The sequence below is a fragment of the Meriones unguiculatus genome, chromosome 4 (assembly GCF_030254825.1).
Source record: "Meriones unguiculatus strain TT.TT164.6M chromosome 4, Bangor_MerUng_6.1, whole genome shotgun sequence".
Taxonomy (NCBI): domain Eukaryota; kingdom Metazoa; phylum Chordata; class Mammalia; order Rodentia; family Muridae; genus Meriones; species Meriones unguiculatus.
The window spans coordinates 133,641,309-133,662,760 of record NC_083352.1 but is presented as its reverse complement, the minus strand read 5'-3'; the positions used below and the strand labels follow the sequence as shown (position 1 = coordinate 133,662,760).

The following is a 21,452-nucleotide window of genomic DNA, read 5'->3' as shown; positions in this document are numbered from 1 at the left end:
GACTGTTTGCTCGGCTCATCTTTACATCGAGGGCACTTTGGGTCCCAATCAAACTGTAGCCCCAGGGCCCAAATATTGGCTCAGATGTTCTAGGGGGCGTGGTGAAAAAATAAATAGAAAAAGAAGGAAACTGTCAGTTGCCTTCTGTGGTGTCCTTGACAGCCAGAAATCATGAATTTTAAGAACTGTCAACTGTAGCATTTGGTACCTTCCTCATTAAACAAGCTCATTTCTGTGTGGCCTGGAGTATCTTTCTCTGTGACGGATTAAAGAGTCTAAAAATATGCCTTCGTGTTCATAGAAACATCTCTGCTATTCTTCCCTAAGTCCGGAGGCCTCAGTTGTGGGACATTGATTCTGTCAGATGGAAAAGGGACCTAAGGACTCAGATGTACAGTATCTTCAGGCTTTATAAATTAAAAATTAGTACTTTGAAGTTATGTATATAACTTAGATTATTTTCTAGCATTTCTAAGGAAGGAATTATTACAGGTTTTGGAGATGGTATAGCTGTTATCTATATTGAAAAGAGGAATTCTCATTTTCTAGCTCTTCAAGGTTGTCATATTGTTGGTAATGGTATGTTTGATATTTAAACTTGAATTATAAATACAGTAATATGGGAGCTGGTGAGATGACTCATTGAGTAAGAGCATGTCCACTGACCCTGATGGCCTGAGGTAAATGCGTGGGCCCACCCACACACCACCGCTCAGACACAATATTAAGTAGGTAAATAAAGTATAACTGAAGTAATAAAGCAGGTCTAGAGAGATGACTCGGCTGTTGAACACTAGCTGCTTTTGCAGAAGACCTACATTTTGTTCCCAGTAACTACATGGCGGCTCTTAACCATCTGTAACTCCAGTTGCAGGGGCGCCATACCTCTTGACCTCCGAGGGCTCCTGCACACACACATTCCTCATGCATATGGTAAAATAAGATAAATGATATAAGTAAATAAATGTAATGTAATAAAGTATCCTTGTGGCCTTTTGCTTCAGGGTTATAACAGCCCTTTAGAGCACATCCTTTAGCCTCGGACATACAGCTTAGAGGCAGTGCTCTGGTCTCCACTGGTTGCTAGGTGCTGCCATGCCTCAGCCCTGTTCCCTGATACCCAATTTGCTTCCTTCTGAAGAGTGTTTTCATTTGCTCGGTCTCCCTCTGGCCCTGTGGCTTCACCGTATGTTTTCCACTCCTTGGCAGACATGCATGGGCAAGGATGTGACTCTTCACGTCTCAGCAAGCAACCCTGCCATGCTGCTATATCAGAAGTTCGGCTTCAAGACTGAGGAGTATGTTCTGGATTTCTATGATAAGTATTACCCACTGGAAAGTGCAGAGTGTAAACATGCATTCTTCCTGCGGCTCCGACGCTGAGGTGAACCCAGTTCTTCCCAGAGGACCGTGGATGCTGTCAGAGAATGGGCCTTCAGGAGCAGTGCGGGCCCTGCTGTCCTGTGAGTGATAGCCTCCACATGGCCCAGCCGCCTGAGTGGAAGCCATGTGCAGTGGAACAAGTAGGCAGCTTTTTCATCCAGAAACCCTCCAGCCCATCCTGGAGTGGCTCTCCAGCAGCATCCTGGACTCCGCTGTTAGCCAGCAGCAAGTGACTCTGCCATCCTCTTTCCACACAGTAATGAGTGAGCACACAAGAGCCTCTGAACTGAAGTGTTTGCCAGAGGGCCTGCTTGTCCTGTGTTAGCACTCAAGAAATATGAAGATCCGCAGTGCCCACACAGCCCTCTGCTGTCCTAGGATGAGAGATTATAAGGTGTGAGGACTGAATCCAGCCCTGTTCCCAGCCTGTGGTGTGCTGTCATTGAATTCTAGAGGACTCATGGGACACTGAAGCCCTTTTGTCTCTTGCTGACTTTGGTCCCAGTCAGGAACAGTGTACTCAGTGTCCTTCTCCATGCTGCTTTACCTGATCTACCTGTCAGCATCTCCTTGCAGGGAGAGTGACCTGGTACCAGGAGTTCACTCTGGGAAGTAGCTTCAGGCGTTCCATGCCTTCCCCAGCCCTTCCCATGCTCGGGACAGTTGCACCAGAATGGAGGAGCGGGGCGGTGCAGGCAGAGCTGGAAGCTGCTTCCTGTGTTGCAGAGGTTGGAAGTGGACCCAGGGAGTGCATTTCTAAAAGCATCAGATACTCTCAAATAAAAATCTTTATTGTGTAACAGCTCACAGCCAGGGCTTCCGCCCAGTTGTTTGCACTCAACTTGTGTCTGATGAGGAGCAGAGGCTCCTTTCTTGCTCTGTGGCCTTTGGGTTGGTTTGAGACTCCAGAAGGAGCCGAATGCTTTCTAGTACACTGGCCTGCATATCTAAACCTTTACCCTGTGGCACACTGTTTGGATCCTTTGCTCACAGGCTCCATCTGCAGCTTGAATCCCTGCGTTGATGGGAGTGTTGCTCTCTCACTTTGAGAATTCAGAGCAGCACCATCTAGCGTCTTTGCGTTTTCTACCTTCCTCCCAAGCACCTCCGGCCTTTTAAAGGTTTCTGTTGATGATGGCTCATAAGTCCTGGCCAAGTCACTTTTCTGTTGCTCTGATGAGACACAGTGACCAAGGCAACTAGTAGAAGAGTTTATTGGGCTAACAGTTCCACGGTTTAGAGTCTGCGACCATCATGGGAAGGAACATGATGGCAGCAGGCAGACAGCACTGAAACAGCTGAGATTCGCGCCTTGACACACAGCATGAAGCAGAGAGAAAGCTAACTGGGGTGGCATGGGCTTTTGACATCTCATGGTAGCACACCTCCTCCAACAAGCCGACACTTCCACCAACTGGGGACCAACGAGTCAAATATGTGAGCTGATGGGGCCACTCATCAGCCCCATGAAGTAAAATTGAGGAAGCCACATGTCCCAAACCTGGAGACCAGCTTGCAACTGTCTTAAGTGAATGTCAAGCACGGGACACCAGAATGGTGTCACCAGAATGTCACCAGAATGGCTCAAGGGCACTGTCTCCAGCTCCCTGGTGCTGAGGAAGGCTATGATTGCTTTAATTCTACTCCACATCTGTTTTAAGGTCTTCACCTTTCTCTTTTATACAGTGTAGCTTTATCTTTGCCTGTTTTACATATTTCTAAAGATGATTTTTTATGTGATGAGTGTTAAAAGTAAATGCCAGGTATTGTGCTTGCGCCCTCACCACTTATTTAGGTAGGTATCCCTGACAATTACAGATGATTTTTTTATCACCTCACATTGATGCTTACTGTCAATCTGTGTATTAGTCAGTGTTTGCAAAGGGAACAGAACTGATGAGATGAATACACACACATATGGCAGAAACATTTATCAATTATTACATATATCTATATCTACATATATAGATATATACACATGTATGTAAGAAGGGGCTGGATTACTTAGACTGGCTTACAGAATGTGATCTGTGTAGTCCAGCAATGGCTATCATGATGTTTCGAAAGGCTGAGACTCTGGTAGTTCGCCTCCAAAGGCTGGATCACTTTGCAGTCCCTATCTGGTGCTGGAGTGCTAGAAGATTTGTGGAGCACTGCCAGTCTGTATTGGAATCCTGAAGAAGTTAGATTTAACACTGGCCACAGCAACAGGATAGACGAGCTTGCCAGCAAGAGTGAAGGCAAGCAGGCAAAAAGCCAAGCTTCGTTTTCTCATGTCCTCCTACATGGACTGCCACCATAAGTGAGATCCAGATTTAGGGTGGGTCCCCCCCTTCAGATAATGTGATGAAGAAAATCCCTCACAGGAGCACCCAGCAGGAGCCCCAGCATCCTCAAGCTCACAAGGTCAGCCATCACATCTTGACACACACTCACTTCTTATGTAATGCTTAATTTACAAATGAGAACAATAACCAGCTCATAATCCTGCCCCATGCACAGCTGCAGATATATCTTATTTTAACATAGGTGGCAAAGTCTTTTGAGGAATAGTCTTTTGATTATGATTCAGATTTACAATATTTAAACACTGTTATCTCAGTGTTACATTAAATGATAATAGAGGAAAGAACACAAATACCTGTTTAATATATGTGTCTATATGCACAAACACATTCTTAACAAATAAGACAAAAATACTTGTCAGTTATAATCTTTGCCTCCATAATTAGTCTAGTGGCCTTTGCAGGTGTTAACTGAATATCGTATTTTAGTTGCCTCATCTGTGAAATGAGTTGATAATACCTACCTCAGAGACTTGTAGCAATGGGCAGGCACAGGTCCGAGAAACTCTTAAACAGTTGGTTTGTGTAGCTCAGTAGAAGAGCACTTGGCTAGGTTGTGCAAGGATTGGGGTTCCATCCTCAGCACTGCAAAACCAGAAACCAGAACTCTTCTTTCAAGCTTGGCACACTGCTGTCACAGCTCTGACTGCGCCTGGGGAGGGGCTGTGGTCAGAACTGCTGGCTGGAGCAGGGCACCGCATGCCTGGGCTGAGCGGGGAGGCAGTGCCGCCCAGGCACCGGGCCAGGGGAGCCAGCTGAGCTTCAACTCGCTCTGCTCACTCTTCCTCACACCTAGAATATTTCTGTATCGCAGATTGTCACATCCTGTCCACCTCCTTTGCCTGGATAAGTGAAGGACACTAATTTTTAGAGCCTTCCATGACATGCAGGTTTCCCTGTGCTAAGAGGACCTCTGCGAAGTAAGTGAATTGGAAACATTTTGGTTTCTGTGAGCTGAAGAGGAACATGGATAGTGGCTTAGCCAAGAAGCTGGAGGGAGGCCTGTGTCTGCTTTCTAACGTCAGCTCCTGTGTACAGTCTCTTTGTGCCTTTGCAAATCAGTCTGGCAGCTCACTTATGGGGTCCCACAAGTAGTGGGCATATAAGCTGCTTCTAGCTTCACACTGCCCACAGGGTCAGGAGAAAGATGGTTTCCCATGCTTCCTCGTGTATCTGGTGGAGTAAGCCATGATGCTTAGATAGGGGCCCTGGATGCTCTGGGCTCAGCCTCAAGAGCATTGCATTCTTGGCAGTTTGTGACTGCTGTGCACTATGGCCACAGCTACAGCGGCTATCAAAAGGAAAGGCAAGGCTGAAGAGCAGACCAGGGGAGAAGCAGCAAGGCTCCCCAGGCTGTGTTCTTCATTTCAGGCAGCTGAGACGCGTTGGCCACACTGGGAACTCTAGCCAGGGTTTAGCTTACACTATCCCTATTCTTAGCCATTCAGGACCAAACTCTAAATATTCCTTTACCCCAACTCCCAGCTATGATCTTAATATGTGTGCTCCCTACAGTGGATCAACTTAAATGGTATTAAGAGATTGGTTTCTCAGAGAGGGTCAGGGGGCTCCCAGCAGAGCATGGTGATGCATTTTAGCCCAGGCCAAGACTGTCTCAAAAGAGGAAACAGCAGAGATGGGTTTGTTTCCTTTCACATGAGAGACTAGAGCAGGTTGGCTCCGTCTGGGAAGCAGAGTAAACCCTCCCCAGACAACACATCTCGAACATAGAGCTCCTACAAATGCCTGCCCATTCTGGAGCAGTTTGTCCTAAATGCCCCAGGGCACTAGCCATTCTCCCTTGGGCAGTTCATTCAAATTGCTCTGCCAGCCTCTAATTGTCTTCCTGCTGTCTACCTTTAGCCCAGTGCCAGGCAGTTGTATTTGCTTTCTAAAACGTGTGTGTGTGTGTGTGTGTACAATATAGAAAAATTTTAAAGTAAAAAAACCATGATTTTACTCTCAAGTTACTTTTTTGTTGGCTTATTTTTTTTTAGCATCATAGTACATATGCATGAGGTTTTCATGTCCTGTTTTCTTAACTGTTTATATTATAACTGTGTCTTCATAAGTTAACAGTGCAGTTAACATATCTGTACTTTTTTTTCACCATGGGTTGGGCTTTTTACTCTGTATAGATTCCCAGAAGTGGAATTCTTAGGTCAGAGGTCAGAAGGTGTGTTCGTTTTTATTGCTAGTTTCTAACTGCCAACATCGTCATTAGTAAATTAAGGTCCCTGCTGTATCTGAAAGCTTGCAGGGTTAGAGGCTGGGATGATGAAGAGAGTCCCATCAGAGAAGTGCTTGCCAAACAGCCATGAGAACCTGCATGTGGCACACACCTGCCGATCCCAGAACTGGCCAGCCTGGCCCAGTCAGCAAGCAGCGGAGTGCAAGCGGTTCCTAAGCCGAGAGCCTTTAGTACGCTTCTCCATGTTGTGCTGACCTCACCCATAAAATTGTCTTGTTTTTGCTTCAGAACTGTAACTTTGCTGCTGTTAGGAATTGTAATGTAAATACCTAACGTGCAGGATATCTGCTGTGCCACCCACATGTTGAGAACCTCTCCTGTTAAGGCCTAGGAGGGGCTTTGAGAAAACCTGGCCACCTTTTCTGTTTCTCAGGAGTTTCACTGCTCAGCTGCTCCCCATGGTCGGCCAGGCCCGGCACTCCAGCACACTCGGTCAGGCTCCCTGCTCTGGCTTCTCCAGAGCACCAGCAAACTGCTGCTGGCTCCCACCAGCTCCAACCCCCATCTGCATCGCACAGAACGTGTTTCCTCTCCTAACTGTGAGGCTGTGGGCATCACAGAGGTGTGTGCTGTGACTGTGAAACCCTGCCTGGATATTTGGGCCTGAATCCTGTACCCAACATCACAGTTCCGAAACAGTCTTCGCTCAGCCCTGAGGACCTTAGCTTTTGTTCCTTACTTGCTCGAGAATAGAGGGACCACCCTTCATGTCTCTTCCCAGGGAGAGGCTGTTCAGTCTTGTCGTTTTCCTCTGCACTTTTGTTGATTAAAAGACTCAGACCAGCAAGAGGTGAAATGCCCTGGCTGGCAAGCCTATGGACCTGGTTCATTTTCAGGATCTATATGATGTAAGCAGATTTGAACCAACTCCTACGAGTTTCCACTGACCTCCAGACATATGCTACACATTCAAGTACACCCCCCCACCAAGATAAATAAGTGAATGTAATTAAGAAAACCAGATTCCTGGCATGGTGACACAAGAAGCCTTTAATCCCAACACTCGGAGGCAGAGGCAGGCTGATCTCTGTGGTCTACAGATTTCCAGTCCAGTTGAACTGTCTAAATAAAAAACAGACTCACTGGCTTTTGTGCTCCAAAAGACTAACCCTTGAGTGGGACATAGTGGGCCTCATGGCCAGATGCTTGAGAAAAATGGCCAAAATTCCCTGGGTCTGGAGAACGTGAGGGGAGGTGTGAGGCGTGAAGCTGGGAGAAGGCTGCAGAGGTGAGTTAGGCAATAGCCTTTAGTAAGTACCAGAACCCCAAGTTGCCTTTAAAACTGTCCATCCCCAGTTTGGTGTGGTGGTGCACACCTTTAATCCCAGCACTGGGCAGGGAGAGGCAGGTGGATCAAGTTCAAGGCTAACCTGGTGTGCCAAGTGAGTTTCAGGGGAGTCAAAGCTGCACAGAGAAATTCTGTCTCAAAGAAACCCGGGAGGGGGTGTGGGGCAGGGGTGTCATCAGTTGTTACCACACCTGCCTAGGTAAACTTGGAGGCAGTGTGACCCCACACCACAGAAATCTATAGCTCACCAGCGATATGACTTGGGCAGGGAACTAATTTTCCTTATTTGAAAAAAAAGAATGTTGGTATCAAATGATTTACTAGAAAGATAGAGATGGATGGATGGATATTATAAAGTGTTTTCTGAGTATTTTTAAACAATTGAAAGTTTTTAAAAGTTACTTTACGTTTTGTCTGTTGTGTCTGGGTGGTGGTGGCTAATGCACCTGTGAGTGCAGGCTCCTGAGATGCTTAATCCTTCTGGGGCTAGAGTGATGGGCAGCTCTGAGCCGACATGTTGGTACAGGGTACCGAGCACAGCTTTCCAACCCTACAAGTGAGATATTAGTTTCCTTTTCTTGGGTTCAGTGTGTGTGTGTGTGTGTCTGATTTCTGTGTCTTAGGGGAGTTCCATATATTCTTCTGTTACTGATTTCCAGGTCAGTTGTCTTATGGCACAAACAGACCCAGGGTGAGTTAAATACTGAGGTTGATGCTGTGCTGTGGCTGTTTGCTAGAATAGAATGTCTCCGCACTTAGGGAGCGTGCTGTGAGACATCTAGAGGTCAAACGCTGTGGCATGTGTAACACACAGGTCAAAAGACCTATGTGTAGGAGTAGATGGGAGAGTGGAGATTTAGGTTAGAAGAGAGAAGAGTGACGTCTAACGGAAACTCTTAACTCTCCGCACACATGCCTTGACCAGTCCTCTGCGTGTCTTCATACCTTCAGTATCCACATACAAACCACATTAATATTTAAGCACTTAGTTTTTTCTTGTAAGTCAAAATGAGATCATTAGTTATTAGTGCAGTTTGATCTCTATCTCTCAACAATATATCATAAGGGGGCTGGAGAGACGGCTCAGTGGCTAGGAGCATGGGCTGCTCTTGCAGAGGACCCAGGTTTGACTTCCTGCGCTTACATGCTGGTTCCAACCATCTGTGACTCCAGTCCCAGGAGCTCCAGCTTCCTCATGCAGGCAAAATACCCTACACAGAAATAAATCTTTTTAAAATGTATCATAGAAATCTCTATAGGGCAAAAGGTGGATTTAGTTTAAGGTGAATTACATCATATGCTGTAGATAGGTGAATGTCATGGTTTCAGCCATGTCTTATTGGTAGGCGTTTTGGTAGCTTTCAGTTTTTGCCACCACAAACAAGATGCAAAAATAAAAATAAAAGCCCTTGTACATGTAACCTGTTTTGTTGATGCAAAATCCAGTTTTGTTTGTTGGCTGGTTCTGGGCGGGGTATTGATGTGCAGTTTTGTTTGTTGGCTGGTTCTGGGCGGGGTATTGATGTCCAGCCCAGGGTGGGTCTAGCTCACTCTGTAGCTCAGGCTTGTCTTAAGTTCTTTCTGCCTCAGCCTTCCCAGGGCTGGTATTCTAGGCGGAATTTCAGTGAGGGCTAAGAAGCACAACAAACCCTTCCGGATCCACTGTGCTCCAAGCTGCCTTGCTGTGGGTGTAAAGATGGTCTCCAGAGGCAACTGCTCCCACCCTAGGCTCCAGCTGCAGGAAAGGCCAGCATTTTCTAGAGTGAGCTGGAGCACCCTTCAGGAAGCTGCACACACCATGTTTCTCGTCAAGAAAGAAGTTGTGGGTCACAACTCTTGTGGGTGTGTGACAGCTCCCTGACCATAGTAACGCTCCATGATCTCACCTTACAGAAAACCCGAGCACATAAGTGGTCCTCAAAAAGAAAATCATCTTCAAAGAGCACTAGGTCCTTGAAGGAGAGATGTGTGGAAATGGATGGTAGTGTGCAGGTGGTTTGTGGTTACACAGATAGGCAGGTGACTGGAAAGGTGAGAGGGTGGTTCAGGGGAGCAGGAGGAAGTGTAGCTGGGAACTTGGATGGGTGATGGGCACATGGATGGGTGGGTGAATGAGCGCTTGGGCATGTGTGCAGGAGATAGGGACTGAGGGGTAGCCCTGCCCTCTTCTCTGCTTGGTTTTGACTGACACTTAGAGGCAGGAAATAAAGAAACATAGACCAGTAGGAGGCATTGCTTGGGCTGAGATTCTAAGAACTGAGGTCCATCCTGAAGGGAGACTGGCTTTCCAGTCAAATGTCACATTTGGGACTTGAGTGGAAGTGAGCACAGCTTCTGTTTCTTCAGGTCAGGAAGATGTGCAGGGCCAAACTTAAAGGCCGTTCAGCACCAAAGCAGGGCTGGCCAGTGCCCACACCTCTGCCCCTAAGTATCCGACCACTGACCCACTGAACCTCCCTAGGCAGGGTGCAACCAGGGCCTCCCCTGTCAGGGCTTCACGTGAAGGTTTATACCACTCAGGCTGGTGACAAGCCTTCCTCTGGGTCAGTCTGGATGGATGGCTCTGTTGTGGATACATGTTTGTGACCAGGATTTGTGTCGAGGACCCCGGGCCAGCACAGATTGGGTTATGGAAAAGGCTGCCTCACAGGTTAGTTTATCATACCATTCCCAAACCCCAGTTCCCCTCTCATTGACTTCTGATGTGACAGGTCCCAGATGTGAGGGCTGCGCCACTCCTAGAGGAGGCCTTAGGGAGCTGCAGCTGCTGCCCTTCCTGCCCCACACCGGCCAGCTCCCAACACCTGTGTGCTCCTAGTTCCTTGAAGTGTTTCTGTTCCATGCCTGCATTCTGACTTCTTTCCTGGTATATCAGATGTTTAGGTGAAGGCCAGGACCCTTTCCAGTGCTGGGGAGGCTTCTGAGTGCCTCTCCAGGATCACTGCTTTTCTGACCCTTATCCCCATGGGTGACTTCTGTTCACCTTGAGCTTCCTGTCAATGGAATGAGCTCTGGCTCTGAGTCCCCAGCTTGGTGGGTGTATTTGCATCTCACTTCCCCACAGGCCCGGAGCTCCTTGAGCTGTGAGTGCCTCACTGCTGCCGCCAGCCGAGGCAGGGCAGTGAGGGGGCAGAGTGGATATCCATCTGCAGAGGGCATCTGTGCTCCAGGGCAGAGGGTGCTGGGAGCAGTGCTCGCTGCCCACCTTCAGATCCAGCTTGCACTTACTACCGTGTGACTGCGGGGGCTCCCTCCACCATGTCTTCAGGTTTCGGAGAGTATGGCACCAGGCTTCTAGGGCCACTGTGGTGACCACATGCATTGCTGTGATGAAGCCCTTAAGACAGCTGCATGCATTGCTGTGACGAGGCTCTTTTTATATATATATATATATTTATTTTTTTAATTTTATGTGCATTAGTGTGAAGGTGTCAGATCCCTTGGAACTGGTGTTACAGACAGTTGTGAGCTGCCATGTGGGTGCTGGGAATTGAACCCGGGTCCTTTGAAAGAGCAGGCAGTGCTCTTAACCACTGAGCCACCTCTCCAGCCCCCTGTGACGAGGCTCTTACAGACAGCTGCATGTGTCACTATGACGAGGCTCTTACAGACACTGCGGAATAGGCGCAGACCTGAGCCTAGTGGGCAGTCGCTGAGCTTCCAGGATTTTGTGCCTCTTTGCAGTGATGTACAGGAAAGAAGAACAATTCAGAGGAGTGTAAAGTGTTTTTCACCTGTGGCAGGGCAAGAGGGGAGAGAGGATGGAAGGGAGGTTTCCAGTGACCTTTTATGGGTAGTTAACACTGTCCACCTCTCCCAAGTTCTTACAGCCCTGGCTTTTCTGAACTTGCTCCCACAGCTGAATGACACTCAGGTGGACTAAGGGCCACGGTCTCTGGCTGTTGCCTTTCCTAGGTAATCTCTGCAGCATGGCCTCCAGTTTTCTCCTCCTCAGTACCATGTAAATGTTTGTCAAATGAAGGCATGAAAAGTAGTTTTTCCACCTCAGTAGCTGCAAGCAGACCTAGAATTAACTCTCGTTTTGACCACCGTGCCCAGAGTTGATGTTTGCAGACAGCAGCCTGCCTGGCACCGATTTTTGTGAACAGTACATTATTGTATGAACTACCTGATCTTTCATGGCACAAGGCAGAATTGAGTTGATAGCACACACATCACCTGGGCCACAGGCTAAAATGCTTACTACATTTTAGAACAAGCCTTCTGGTTCCTGCCCCGAGTTCTCCAAATTCTCCTGTAACAAAGATATGGTGTGTCTTTAATACCACCTGGCCTTACCAAGGGGGAAAATTGCCTCTGTTGGTTCAAGTGTCTGCCTGTTCTCTTGAATCCCAAGGGCTTCCCTGGCTTTCATCATGGTCCCTAAAGATGCTTGTGGGCCCAGCTTTGGTGGGCTCTGTTGGGGGACGTGGGATGGGCTTGAACTTGTGAATTCTAAGAGTGTGGTGGACAGCTGAGAGCAGACAGGCCCTTTGGGAATCCAAGGCCACACACAGAGAGGGGCTGACTGCCTCCCTCCTTGCCAGGCAGGGCACAAATAGCCTTGTTTGAAGTGAATTATTAAGTTCTAGCCTCAGGGCCAAGCTCTGGCTAGACTGCCATCTCATCTAGGTCTTTTTACCGAGGCTGCTGTTGGAGATCACTCTGGAAGGTGCCTGAGACATGAAAACAAGATCCAGTTATCATGTAAATCTAAGCCTGGTCTAAACAGCTTTGAGTTTACTGGGCTTTTTGCTCAGGGCCTTGATTTTGTCATTCTTGGGAATAGACCCGAAGAACTAGAAATAACTGAGTTTGGGGTAAGGAAAAACAGTGGAAGAAAAGGGAAACTTAATCTCTCTCTCTCTCTCTCTCTCTCTCTCTCTCTCTCTCTCTCTCTCTCTCTCTCTGTGTGTGCGTGTGTGTGCGTGCGTGCGCGCGCGCGCGCGCGCGTGTAGAGGCTAAATTTTGGGTGTCATCCTTTAGAGACAGAGTCATTGTCCCAGAGCTCGCTAATTGGGTCATCGAGTCCCAGAGATCTGCTTGTCCCTGCCTCTTCAGTGCTGGGATTTTGAAGTACAGCACTAGCCTGGCTCTTTTACATCAACTATTTTCACCAGTTCCCAAAGGCTTAGTCTTAATACACTTACTTGGAAGCACCTACAAGAAGTACTGAGCCAAAATGATAAAATTCAGAACAACTGCTCCTATTTATATTGAGAGTGGGGTAGCCGGAGGATGGCTCATCAGGAGAAAATCCTCAGCACCCATATAAAAGCTGGGCACAGCGGCTCATGTGTGTTAGACTAGCAAGGGGGCGGGGGGAGTGGGCTAGGAGGGAGGGGCTTACTTGCTCCAGTCTAGCCAAAAGAGCAAAGGCCAGATTCAGAATGTGAGAGAGTCTGTCTCAAAAAGTAAGGTTTCCTACCAGGTTTGGTGGTAATCCGGCACTTGGGAGACAGAGGTGGGAAGGTCACTTCAGCTACACAAGTTCAGGACAGCCTGGGCTTCATAAAGTCCTGTCTAAACACACCCTTAAATATAAACACATGTAATGTACTTATATACATACATATATTCATATATATGGTGGAGAGCATGGAGGACGATACCAGATGTCTGCCTCTGGCCTGCACGCACATGCCCTTGAGTCTAAAAATAAATGCCAGTTCTCCTTTTTGGGGTAAAAACCATAATGTAAATGACATTATAAGCAGTGGTGGCCTTTAATCCCAACACTGGGGAGGCATGGACAGGCAGATCTCTGTAAGTTCGAGGCCAGACCGTCTACAGAGCTAGTTCCAAGATCGCCACAGTTACACAAAGAAGCCTTGTCTTTGAAAAACCAAAAAAAAAAAAAAAAGAGAGAAAGAAAATGATGTTGTAATGAAGCCAGGGTCTAAGACCCTTCCTTAGTGTGCACGTTGGTAACTGGGAAGTAGCCTGGGCTACTGAGGTAGTGGGAAGACCTAACTGCAGCCTCAAGCATGTTTAACAATGAAGGGGCATCTTGGCCATTAGGAGGCACAGCTGCCCAGATGCCGCCATGGTTTCCCTGATTACCTCAAATCCAGCTCCTTGCCGTGGTGGTCTCGCTCCCAGAGGCTCTGCTGTGGAGACCTGCCCTCAGGAAAGTCATGGTGTACTGAGCGAGGTTGTTCCTCAACGCAGTGTGAGTCTTTGTTCTGAGCAGTCCTGGCTGTGTGCATTCGCTGAGATTCTGCACGAATCAAGGGGGGCAGTGGTGTGACTGCCAGACAAAACCTGCTCTGGAAAGGCCTGTTGCAAGAGCCCTCGATTGTCCGCTTTCAGCTGTGGCATCTGCAGGACCGACACAGGCCTTCTGTTGAGAAACTGCCTTCTACCTCATGCTGTGTCAGAGTGGGTAGAGCACCTTTATGAGTGCACTCAGAGGGGGTTTGGGGCAGGTAAAAAGTATCCTTACAGAAAGTCAAGCCCGGCTGAGGCCATAGACCAGCAGCTCTCAGCCTTCCTGCTGCTACGACCCTTTAACACAGTCCTCATGTTGTGGTCACTCCAGCCGTAAAGTTACTTCATTGCTACTTCATAATGTAATTTTTCTGCTGTTACAAATCGTAACGTAAGGGGTTGGGGATTTAGCTCAGTGGTGGAGTGCTTGCCTAGCAAGCTCAAGGCCCTGGGTTCGGTCCTCACCTCTAAAAACAAAACAGCAACAAAAAAGATACAACAAACCATAATGTAAATCTCTGTGTTTTCCCAATGGTCTCAGATGACCCGTTTATGATTATTTGGCCACCTCCAAAAGGTTGAGAACCACTGCCCTGGAGTGTAGCCTAGAAACTAAATGGGAGAGGCTGTGCTCCACTTGAACCTGATTTGTGTTTCTCAGTCTCTATAGACATCCGAGTCAGTCATCTTGTTAGCAAACCGTGTGGTTCAGCAGGCGTGGTGCAGGGCTGGTGTTCTGCACATCCAGTGAGCCCCAGGAGCGGCCAGTGCTGCTGGTCCAGGGCCACTGTGAGGAGTGAGGACTGGAGAATATTCTCTCATTTTCCCTTTTTATCGGGTGTGGACAATGTGTGTGTATGTGCTCGCCTGTGGCAGTCAGAGAACAACTCTGGGAGTCCCAGATTTGGGGGAGTTGTCAGACTTAGGGACAAGTGCCATTACCCACAACCTCACAGGCCCCACCTTGAGCTTTTGAAAGAAAACCCAGCAGGCACTTGGGTCATCCTAGCACTGAGGAGGCAGAGGTAGGATCTTCGAGTTTCTGGTCAGCCAGTACACACTGAGACTCTGTCTTCAACAAACAAAAATCTCACAGAGCTTCCTAATGCCGTTGGACCAAGGACATTCTTCCTGGTAGTTGGCAGTCAGGTGTCTTATGTGTGATAATGATAGTAATAATAACAACATCAGGTGGCCGCTTCAGGAAACCCTTGGTTTTCCTTTTTAATATAGATCCGTGTGCTTTCTTATGAGAGCATAAATAGTACAACTTGATGGCTGAACACAACACAAACTCAGTGATGTTAAAGCCTGGGAGGCCGGAAGTCTGGAATGGGACTCACTGAACTAAATCAAGTATGGTCCACAAAGGCTGTACTCCTCAGTGTCCAGGAGGGGCTGCCTCCTGCCCTGCCTGTCTAGCTGCTGCCTTCTGTAGCTTGACACAGCCAGCACTGGCTGATGAAGTCGTCCTCCCATTCCCCAGCTTTATTAAAATACCTTTTTTTTTTTCCTTTTTGAGGTAGGGTCTTGCTGTGTGGTTATGGCTAGCTTGGAATTCAATATATAGACCAGGCTGGCTTTGAACTGACAAGAGATCCTCCTGCCTCTGCCTCCAGAGGATTAAAGCCAAGCACAACCATCTGAAAGGCTTTAAAAAATTGCATGTATGTGCAAATGTGTGTACATGAATGGTATGTACATAATGTGTGTACATGTATATATGTACACGTGTGTGCATATGTGATGGTACAAGTCTGGAAGTCAGAGGATAACTTTTAGGAGTTCCTTCTTTTCTGCCTCTATGTGGGTCTTGGGAATCAAATTCAGGCTTGGTGCCAAGTGCCTTACCCACTGAGCCATCTTGCTGAACCCTGAAAAGACATTTATAGCAGATTAAAAAATAGAAGTTAATAGAGGGGCCATCAGGAAGAAAGGAAGATGTTCTACACCCTGAGAGCATAGTGTAGGCATCTCTGAAAGAGAATTGACCCTGTACACTGCAGAAAAAGGCAAGGCGGGCTGCCCCGAGGCTGGTAGCTGCCCGGAGGACCCTGTGGATGGGATTTAAGGAAGTTTCTATGAATATCACGAGTCAGGTGGCATATTCATGGCAGTAAACTCACCCTTTTTCCTGTGTAAGCTGGTATGCCAGGTTCTGTTCTCTTGGAAATACCTGGGGTGAGTGCTTCTGGAGTATAGGTCATTAAGGATGCCAGCTGACTTCCTCTTTGCCAGGTGGCCAAATAGAAACTTTTAGGGGTAATCCCATGATTTATAAGTCCATAAGGTTCAACTCTAATTTTTTAGAGAAGGTTGTGGAGAGCTGCTTGTCAGGCTGTTTGGTTGTTGAGTTCTCAGTGAAAAACATGTTTTCACCCTCGCCTTTCCCCTGAAGACAGGGATAGGCAGGATTTCTTCCAGGTTACTTCTCCTTTGTGTGAGGATCACACGGTCAGGTGGTCAAGGTAAACAAGTTTGACTTCTTGATGAACCCCTTCATTGTGTCGAGGTGCTTTGCTCCGACTGTAAAAAGGAATTGTGGAATAAACTTCTACTCACAGCCCTCTCGAACTGGTCTTGTGTAGTGTGTTATATTTTATTTCTTTGAGTACTCACCCCCACTCAAGAACTGTTCGTCTCTGCCGGTGGGCTCCGGCAGATGGTCCTGAGAGTTTGGACAGCAGGGAAAGTTTACCAAATGGGAATGATTACCATTTCTAGCTCATTTTATTTCACTTGTAGCCTGTGAGATCCTCCTCTCTAGTTCTCCATCAAATATGCAACATAATATATACAATATATACCATAAGCCACGATCCCTTGAACATTTTTCTTACCCCTTACTCTACCTGACTGTTTGGGTACCCATACCCAATATCCATCCATACCACCACCCTCCCTTCTCAACTTCTAGTCAACACTAGTTTTGAACATTTGGGTCCACTTTTTAATTTTTTTTAACTTTTTCATGTGAGAAAGAACATGCTTTTTCTCTGTATCTGGATTATGTTGTAGCCCATTGGTCTCCAGTTCCCACCCACTCTGCTGCAGAGACGTGATGTTATTCTTTTTATGGATGAGTGCTGTTCTGTTGTGCACATACATATTTTCTTCCTCCATCTCCCCATCAGTGGCTCTCTTGGTGATTCTATGTCTTGGCTATTGTGAGCAGTGCTGCAGGGTACATGGGAGTGCAGGTGTCTCTACAATCTGCTGAAGGCATGGCCTTTGGCCATGTGCCTAAAGGGGGACAGCTGGATCATGTGCTAGAGCTGGTGAGGTTGTCATGGGACCTCCGTAAAGGTGGTACTCACAGGCCTGCAGGTGCGTTTTCCCATCAGCCTTGAGCTCCTTGTGAGGGCTGCATCTCTCTCCTCAGCTTATATACACTCAACCAGAATTTCCTGGGAACATAGCCAGGGACTGATAAATGTTAATTGCCTCCATTTTAACTTGTCTTCTTTCCCATGATTACTCAATCACCACATGCTTTAATCTCTTCCATGTGTAGCTTCTCTTTTATATGGATCTTAAAACATTATTTTACTTTATGTGATGATGGTTTTGCCTGCATGTATCTGCATACCTGTTGGATTCCCTGGAACTGAACTGGGGTTATGGATGGCTATCGGTAGTTGAACCTGGGTTCTCTGCAAGAGTAATAAGTACTCTCAGACACTGCTCTCACCCTCTCTATAGCTTCTTTATATGGTTGGTATTGGCGCTGTCTACATGTAACAATGGCTTAAAAAGTTGTTTTGGTTTGTAGTGTAATGGAGCTTCATGCCAAGCCTGATGACCTAAGATTGATACCTGGGGCACACACGGTAGCAGGAGAGAACTAACTTCTTGCAAGTTGTTTTCTGCCCTCGAAACTGGATGGATGGATGGATAGATGGATGGATAGATAGACAGATAGATAGAAAGAATGCATGTTAATTGGGGAGGGCATTACAGTGTTGGAGCAGGGAGCACATAGCTATAAATTATGTAATCCCAAACCTTAGAAGGATCAAGAATTTATGGTAGTTGTGTGTCACTATTTCTGGAAGACATGGCAAACATCTTACTCCAGATAGAAAACCAATGACAGACCAAAGTAAGGATATCACCAAAGTTCAACTTGGTGAAGCAAAGAGTTTTATAGGGGTTACCTACACGAGTAGAAATAACTCAAAGGCAGCTGCATTACCAAAGCCCACACCATCATGAGTGACAATTTACAACATCTGGAGCCTGGAGCATACTTTCTAACCTGCAGACAGCTGAAGAGGTTGTAGAGTATCCTATCCAGGTGGCTCAGTTAATGTGAGCCTTTTCCAGATAGGTCAGTTTTTCTGAGAGTGTCTCTTAATCATTCTTTACCACTTAGGTATGCTTGGGAGCTGCCTAGTGAATTTGGTCAGGAAGTTCCTGACGGCCTTGAGTTGTTAACTTCCTGAGATTAAGTACCTTCCTAGTCAAATAGAATGTTTTACCTCCCCTTAGAACATCTTGTTGTTCCACCTCTCTGTAAAAATCCTCTTGTGTTTACCTCTCCTTTAGCATCCTATGTTTTAAGGAGCTGCTCTTCAAGATGGAAGGTTTTAATCTCAGAGGATAAACTGCTGTGCAATAATGCTCATTGTCACCTACTCAGCTAGTTCAAGGGCAGCCTGGGCTACATGAGACCTGGGTCAAAAAAAAAAAGAAAAAAAAAAGAAAAACAACAGCAAAAGCACTATTTGAGTCAACACCCAAATAACGATTTCAATTAAATATGATTCAACCTGATTTTAACTTCATAATCATTGTCATGTGTATTAGAGAAAATGTGGTATAACAAAAGTTCCCAAGGACTGGAGAGATAGCTTCAGTGGGTATAACCACTTCCTGCTCTTCCCGAGGATACAGATTCTTCTCCCAGTACTCACATGGCGGCTCATAACCATCGCCAGTTCCAGGAGATTCAGCGATTGCTTCTGGCCTCCTTAGGTACCAGGCACACTTACAGTACATTCATGCCAGCCAAACACTTGGGGAAAGATTTCCCCAGTGGAAGTGCTGCAGCTCTGAGGGGAGAGGGTCCCCTGTATAAGCATTACAGCTCGGTGGGAAAGGTACCCTGGCAGTCGGTAGCCAAGGAAGACCAAACCTATGCAACAAACCTCACACTTGAGCCTCACTGGGAAAGATATGAGGGTGGCTGCCTCTGCTCAGGTGAGAAGTGTCAGGGAACTGAGTGGGACGAGGGCTTTCTATAAAGTTTCTTGGTGGTGGAATTGGAGTGAGCCCAGAGATTGGTGAGTTTTCGAACCCAGAAGTGAGCTTTGGACTTTTACTCTACAGACATAAAATGAAAATACTCTTTTTTAAAAAAAATTAAGTTCAAAATCCAAAATTTAGAGCTTACTGACCTCAGCAGTTACCTAGAAAATTCTGAGATTAAAAAAATAAGGATTTACATTTAATAGTGTGTATGTTTCTATGGTGGGGGCTGTGTACATGTGAACTCATTTGCCCCCAGAGGCCAGAGGTGTTAGATCCCCTGAATATGGAGCTACATGTGACGTGGGTGCTGGGGCTTAAATTTAGGTCTTCTACTAGAACAGTGTATGTTAACTGCCAAGCCATCCCTTCACTCCCCCGCCACCACCAAATCGGAGATATTTAGTCAAGGATTTTATTAAACCTAAGAATTCAAGCAAAAAAAAATGATTGATAAGTAAAGCCTAATGAAACAAATTAAAAACATAGAAAAATGACAATTTAAGTCCAGCTCTACTAACTAGTACATCAAATGCAAGCGAGCTACACAGTTGAGCCTCGAGAGAGACCGTCAGACCATGTATAAAAGCAGGACTCTACTACATCGTCTGACTAGAGATGCAGCCTAAGTGTTAGGAACCCCACGCAGCTTGACAGTCTCGCCCATGCAAGGAAAGCCTAGAGCATCCAGGGCTTGACTTGTGTCAGGCCATCAAAACTAAGAAAGTTCTTCTCTAACGAGCTGGACTCTCCCTCATAATAGAAAAGAATCTGTGACTGTCTAAAACACAATGCTGGTGGAAAGAGAGGTGGCTCAGGGGTAAATGCAGTCACCTCCAAACCTAATGACATGAGTTTGAGCCCCAAAACCCACATGGACTAAGGAGAAAATAGACTCCCACAACTTGGCCTCTAACCTCTACACATGTCCTATGGCACACATGTGTACGCACACACAGACTCAATAGATAAATGTCATTTTAATATTCCAAAATGTAGCTGGGAGTGGTGGTGCACGCTTTTAATCCCAGCACTCTGGAGACAGATCTCTGAGTTCAAGCCCAGCCTAGTGTACAGAATGAATTTCAGGACATCCAGGGCTACAAAGAGAAACCCTGTCTTGAAAAAACAAACAAACAAAATGTAAAATGTATTGTAAGAATTGCTATGGTTTAGATCTTGAATGTGTTGGGCTCAAAGTGAGCCCCAAAAATGGCTGACAGTACACTAAGATGATGGAGTAGGCCATTATTACGTAAACAGAAACCTAAACTTAGCATTCCTCAGGAATCTCATAAGGCAGGTTTCTGTTTACCAGCAAAGCCATTACTTCCCTTATCTGTCCTCCATAGTTACTGCCTTCAGCATGGGCATCTGTTTTCTGATTAATCTGAACAGCTGCAGCAGCTCAGGGACCCCCACCCTACTGACCATCATTTAAAATCCAATTGCTCTCCCACCAAGCTGCTGTCCTCTACTCTCTGAGGCAGTCTGGAAGTTTGGTTCCCCAATAAATGTTCCTTTCTCCCCATGGAGTGGTCTAGTTCAGTGGTTTCACTGTGTCCTCACTTGCAGAATGTCCCCACAGAAGCCAGTGTATTGAAGGGTATGTCCTCAGGCCATGGTACTTCTGGGAGATGATGTAGTGGAAGAAATTGAGGTCCCTGGGGCCATGATGTTGGTACCCAGCCCACACTGGTGAGGTGTGTGCTCTGTGCTGCCTGTGATGAGCTGGGGCCCCATCCTGTGTTTACTGTTAAAGCCTTGCTTCACCTTTCTCTTAAAGGTGAAGGAAGCTTCCAGGATAGTTAGGAGGTGGCAGATTTACACAGCTGTGAGCGGGGCTTAGTGCTCTGTGTGTCTGTCTCCTGGACGCTTTCCTGAGCTTTTGCCTGAGAACCAGGTGACTCTCCTGAGTTCACAGAGGAGCGTACCTTGGTCTCACCCACAGGAGAGATAGCTGCACTCAGCCCATGACTTTCCCGTGCTGCACCCTTTTGCTGTCAGGATACATCTGTTAACCACTAGATACATGCCTTAAAACAAAATCCCGCTGCCTTACAGTTCCAGGGATAAACGCCCAAGATCCAGTTAGTGGCAAGGCCCCGCTGCCTATGAAGGTTCCAGAGAAACCTCTCCCCGCTTCCGAAGCCGCAGCTCTTCAGATGCAGCTGCATCCCCCCAACTTTCTACATCCTCCAGCCGCCACACCCTGATGGCAACGCTGCGCACCCCCAAACCTTCAACCCTCTACACCAGTGCTTCTCAACCTGGGGGTTGTGACCCCTTGGAGGGTTAAATGACCGTCTCACAGGGGTCTCACAGGGGTCACCTAAGCCTGTCAGAAAACACAGATTCACAACAGTAACAAATTCACGACAGTAACAAAATTACAGTTATGAAGTAGCAATGAAGTAATTTTAGCAAGGGGGGTCACCACAACCTGAGGAACTGTATTAAAGGGTCACAGCACTAGGAGGCTTGAGGACCACTGCTCCTCACCCTCCAACCCTCTCTGACTCCCAACCCTCTGCTCCCTCCAACCCTCTACACTCTGCCTGCAGCTTTCCACACCCTCTAACACCCTCCACCCTCCAAATCATCGACCCTTCACACCCTCCGGCCCCCAACACACTCCCCTCACCTTTCAACCTTCTAAAGCTTCCAAACCTCAGTCTACACCCCACACCCCGTGACCTTCCACACTTTCCAGCCTTCCCTCCCT

The 21,452-nt window shown here is 47.0% G+C and overlaps 1 protein-coding gene across 1 annotated transcript in view; it reads left to right on the top strand.

The window, feature by feature from the left end:
• Positions 1-16,051, top strand: part of Kat14 (lysine acetyltransferase 14) — a 39,524-nt gene extending 23,473 nt beyond the window's left edge. The window contains exon 10 of the mRNA XM_021636809.2: positions 1,210-16,051. Coding sequence (XP_021492484.1) covers positions 1,210-1,383 — 174 coding nt within the window. The 3' untranslated portion in view covers positions 1,384-16,051. The remainder of the gene's footprint in view (positions 1-1,209) is intronic.
• The last annotated feature ends 5,401 nt before the right edge of the window (positions 16,052-21,452 follow it).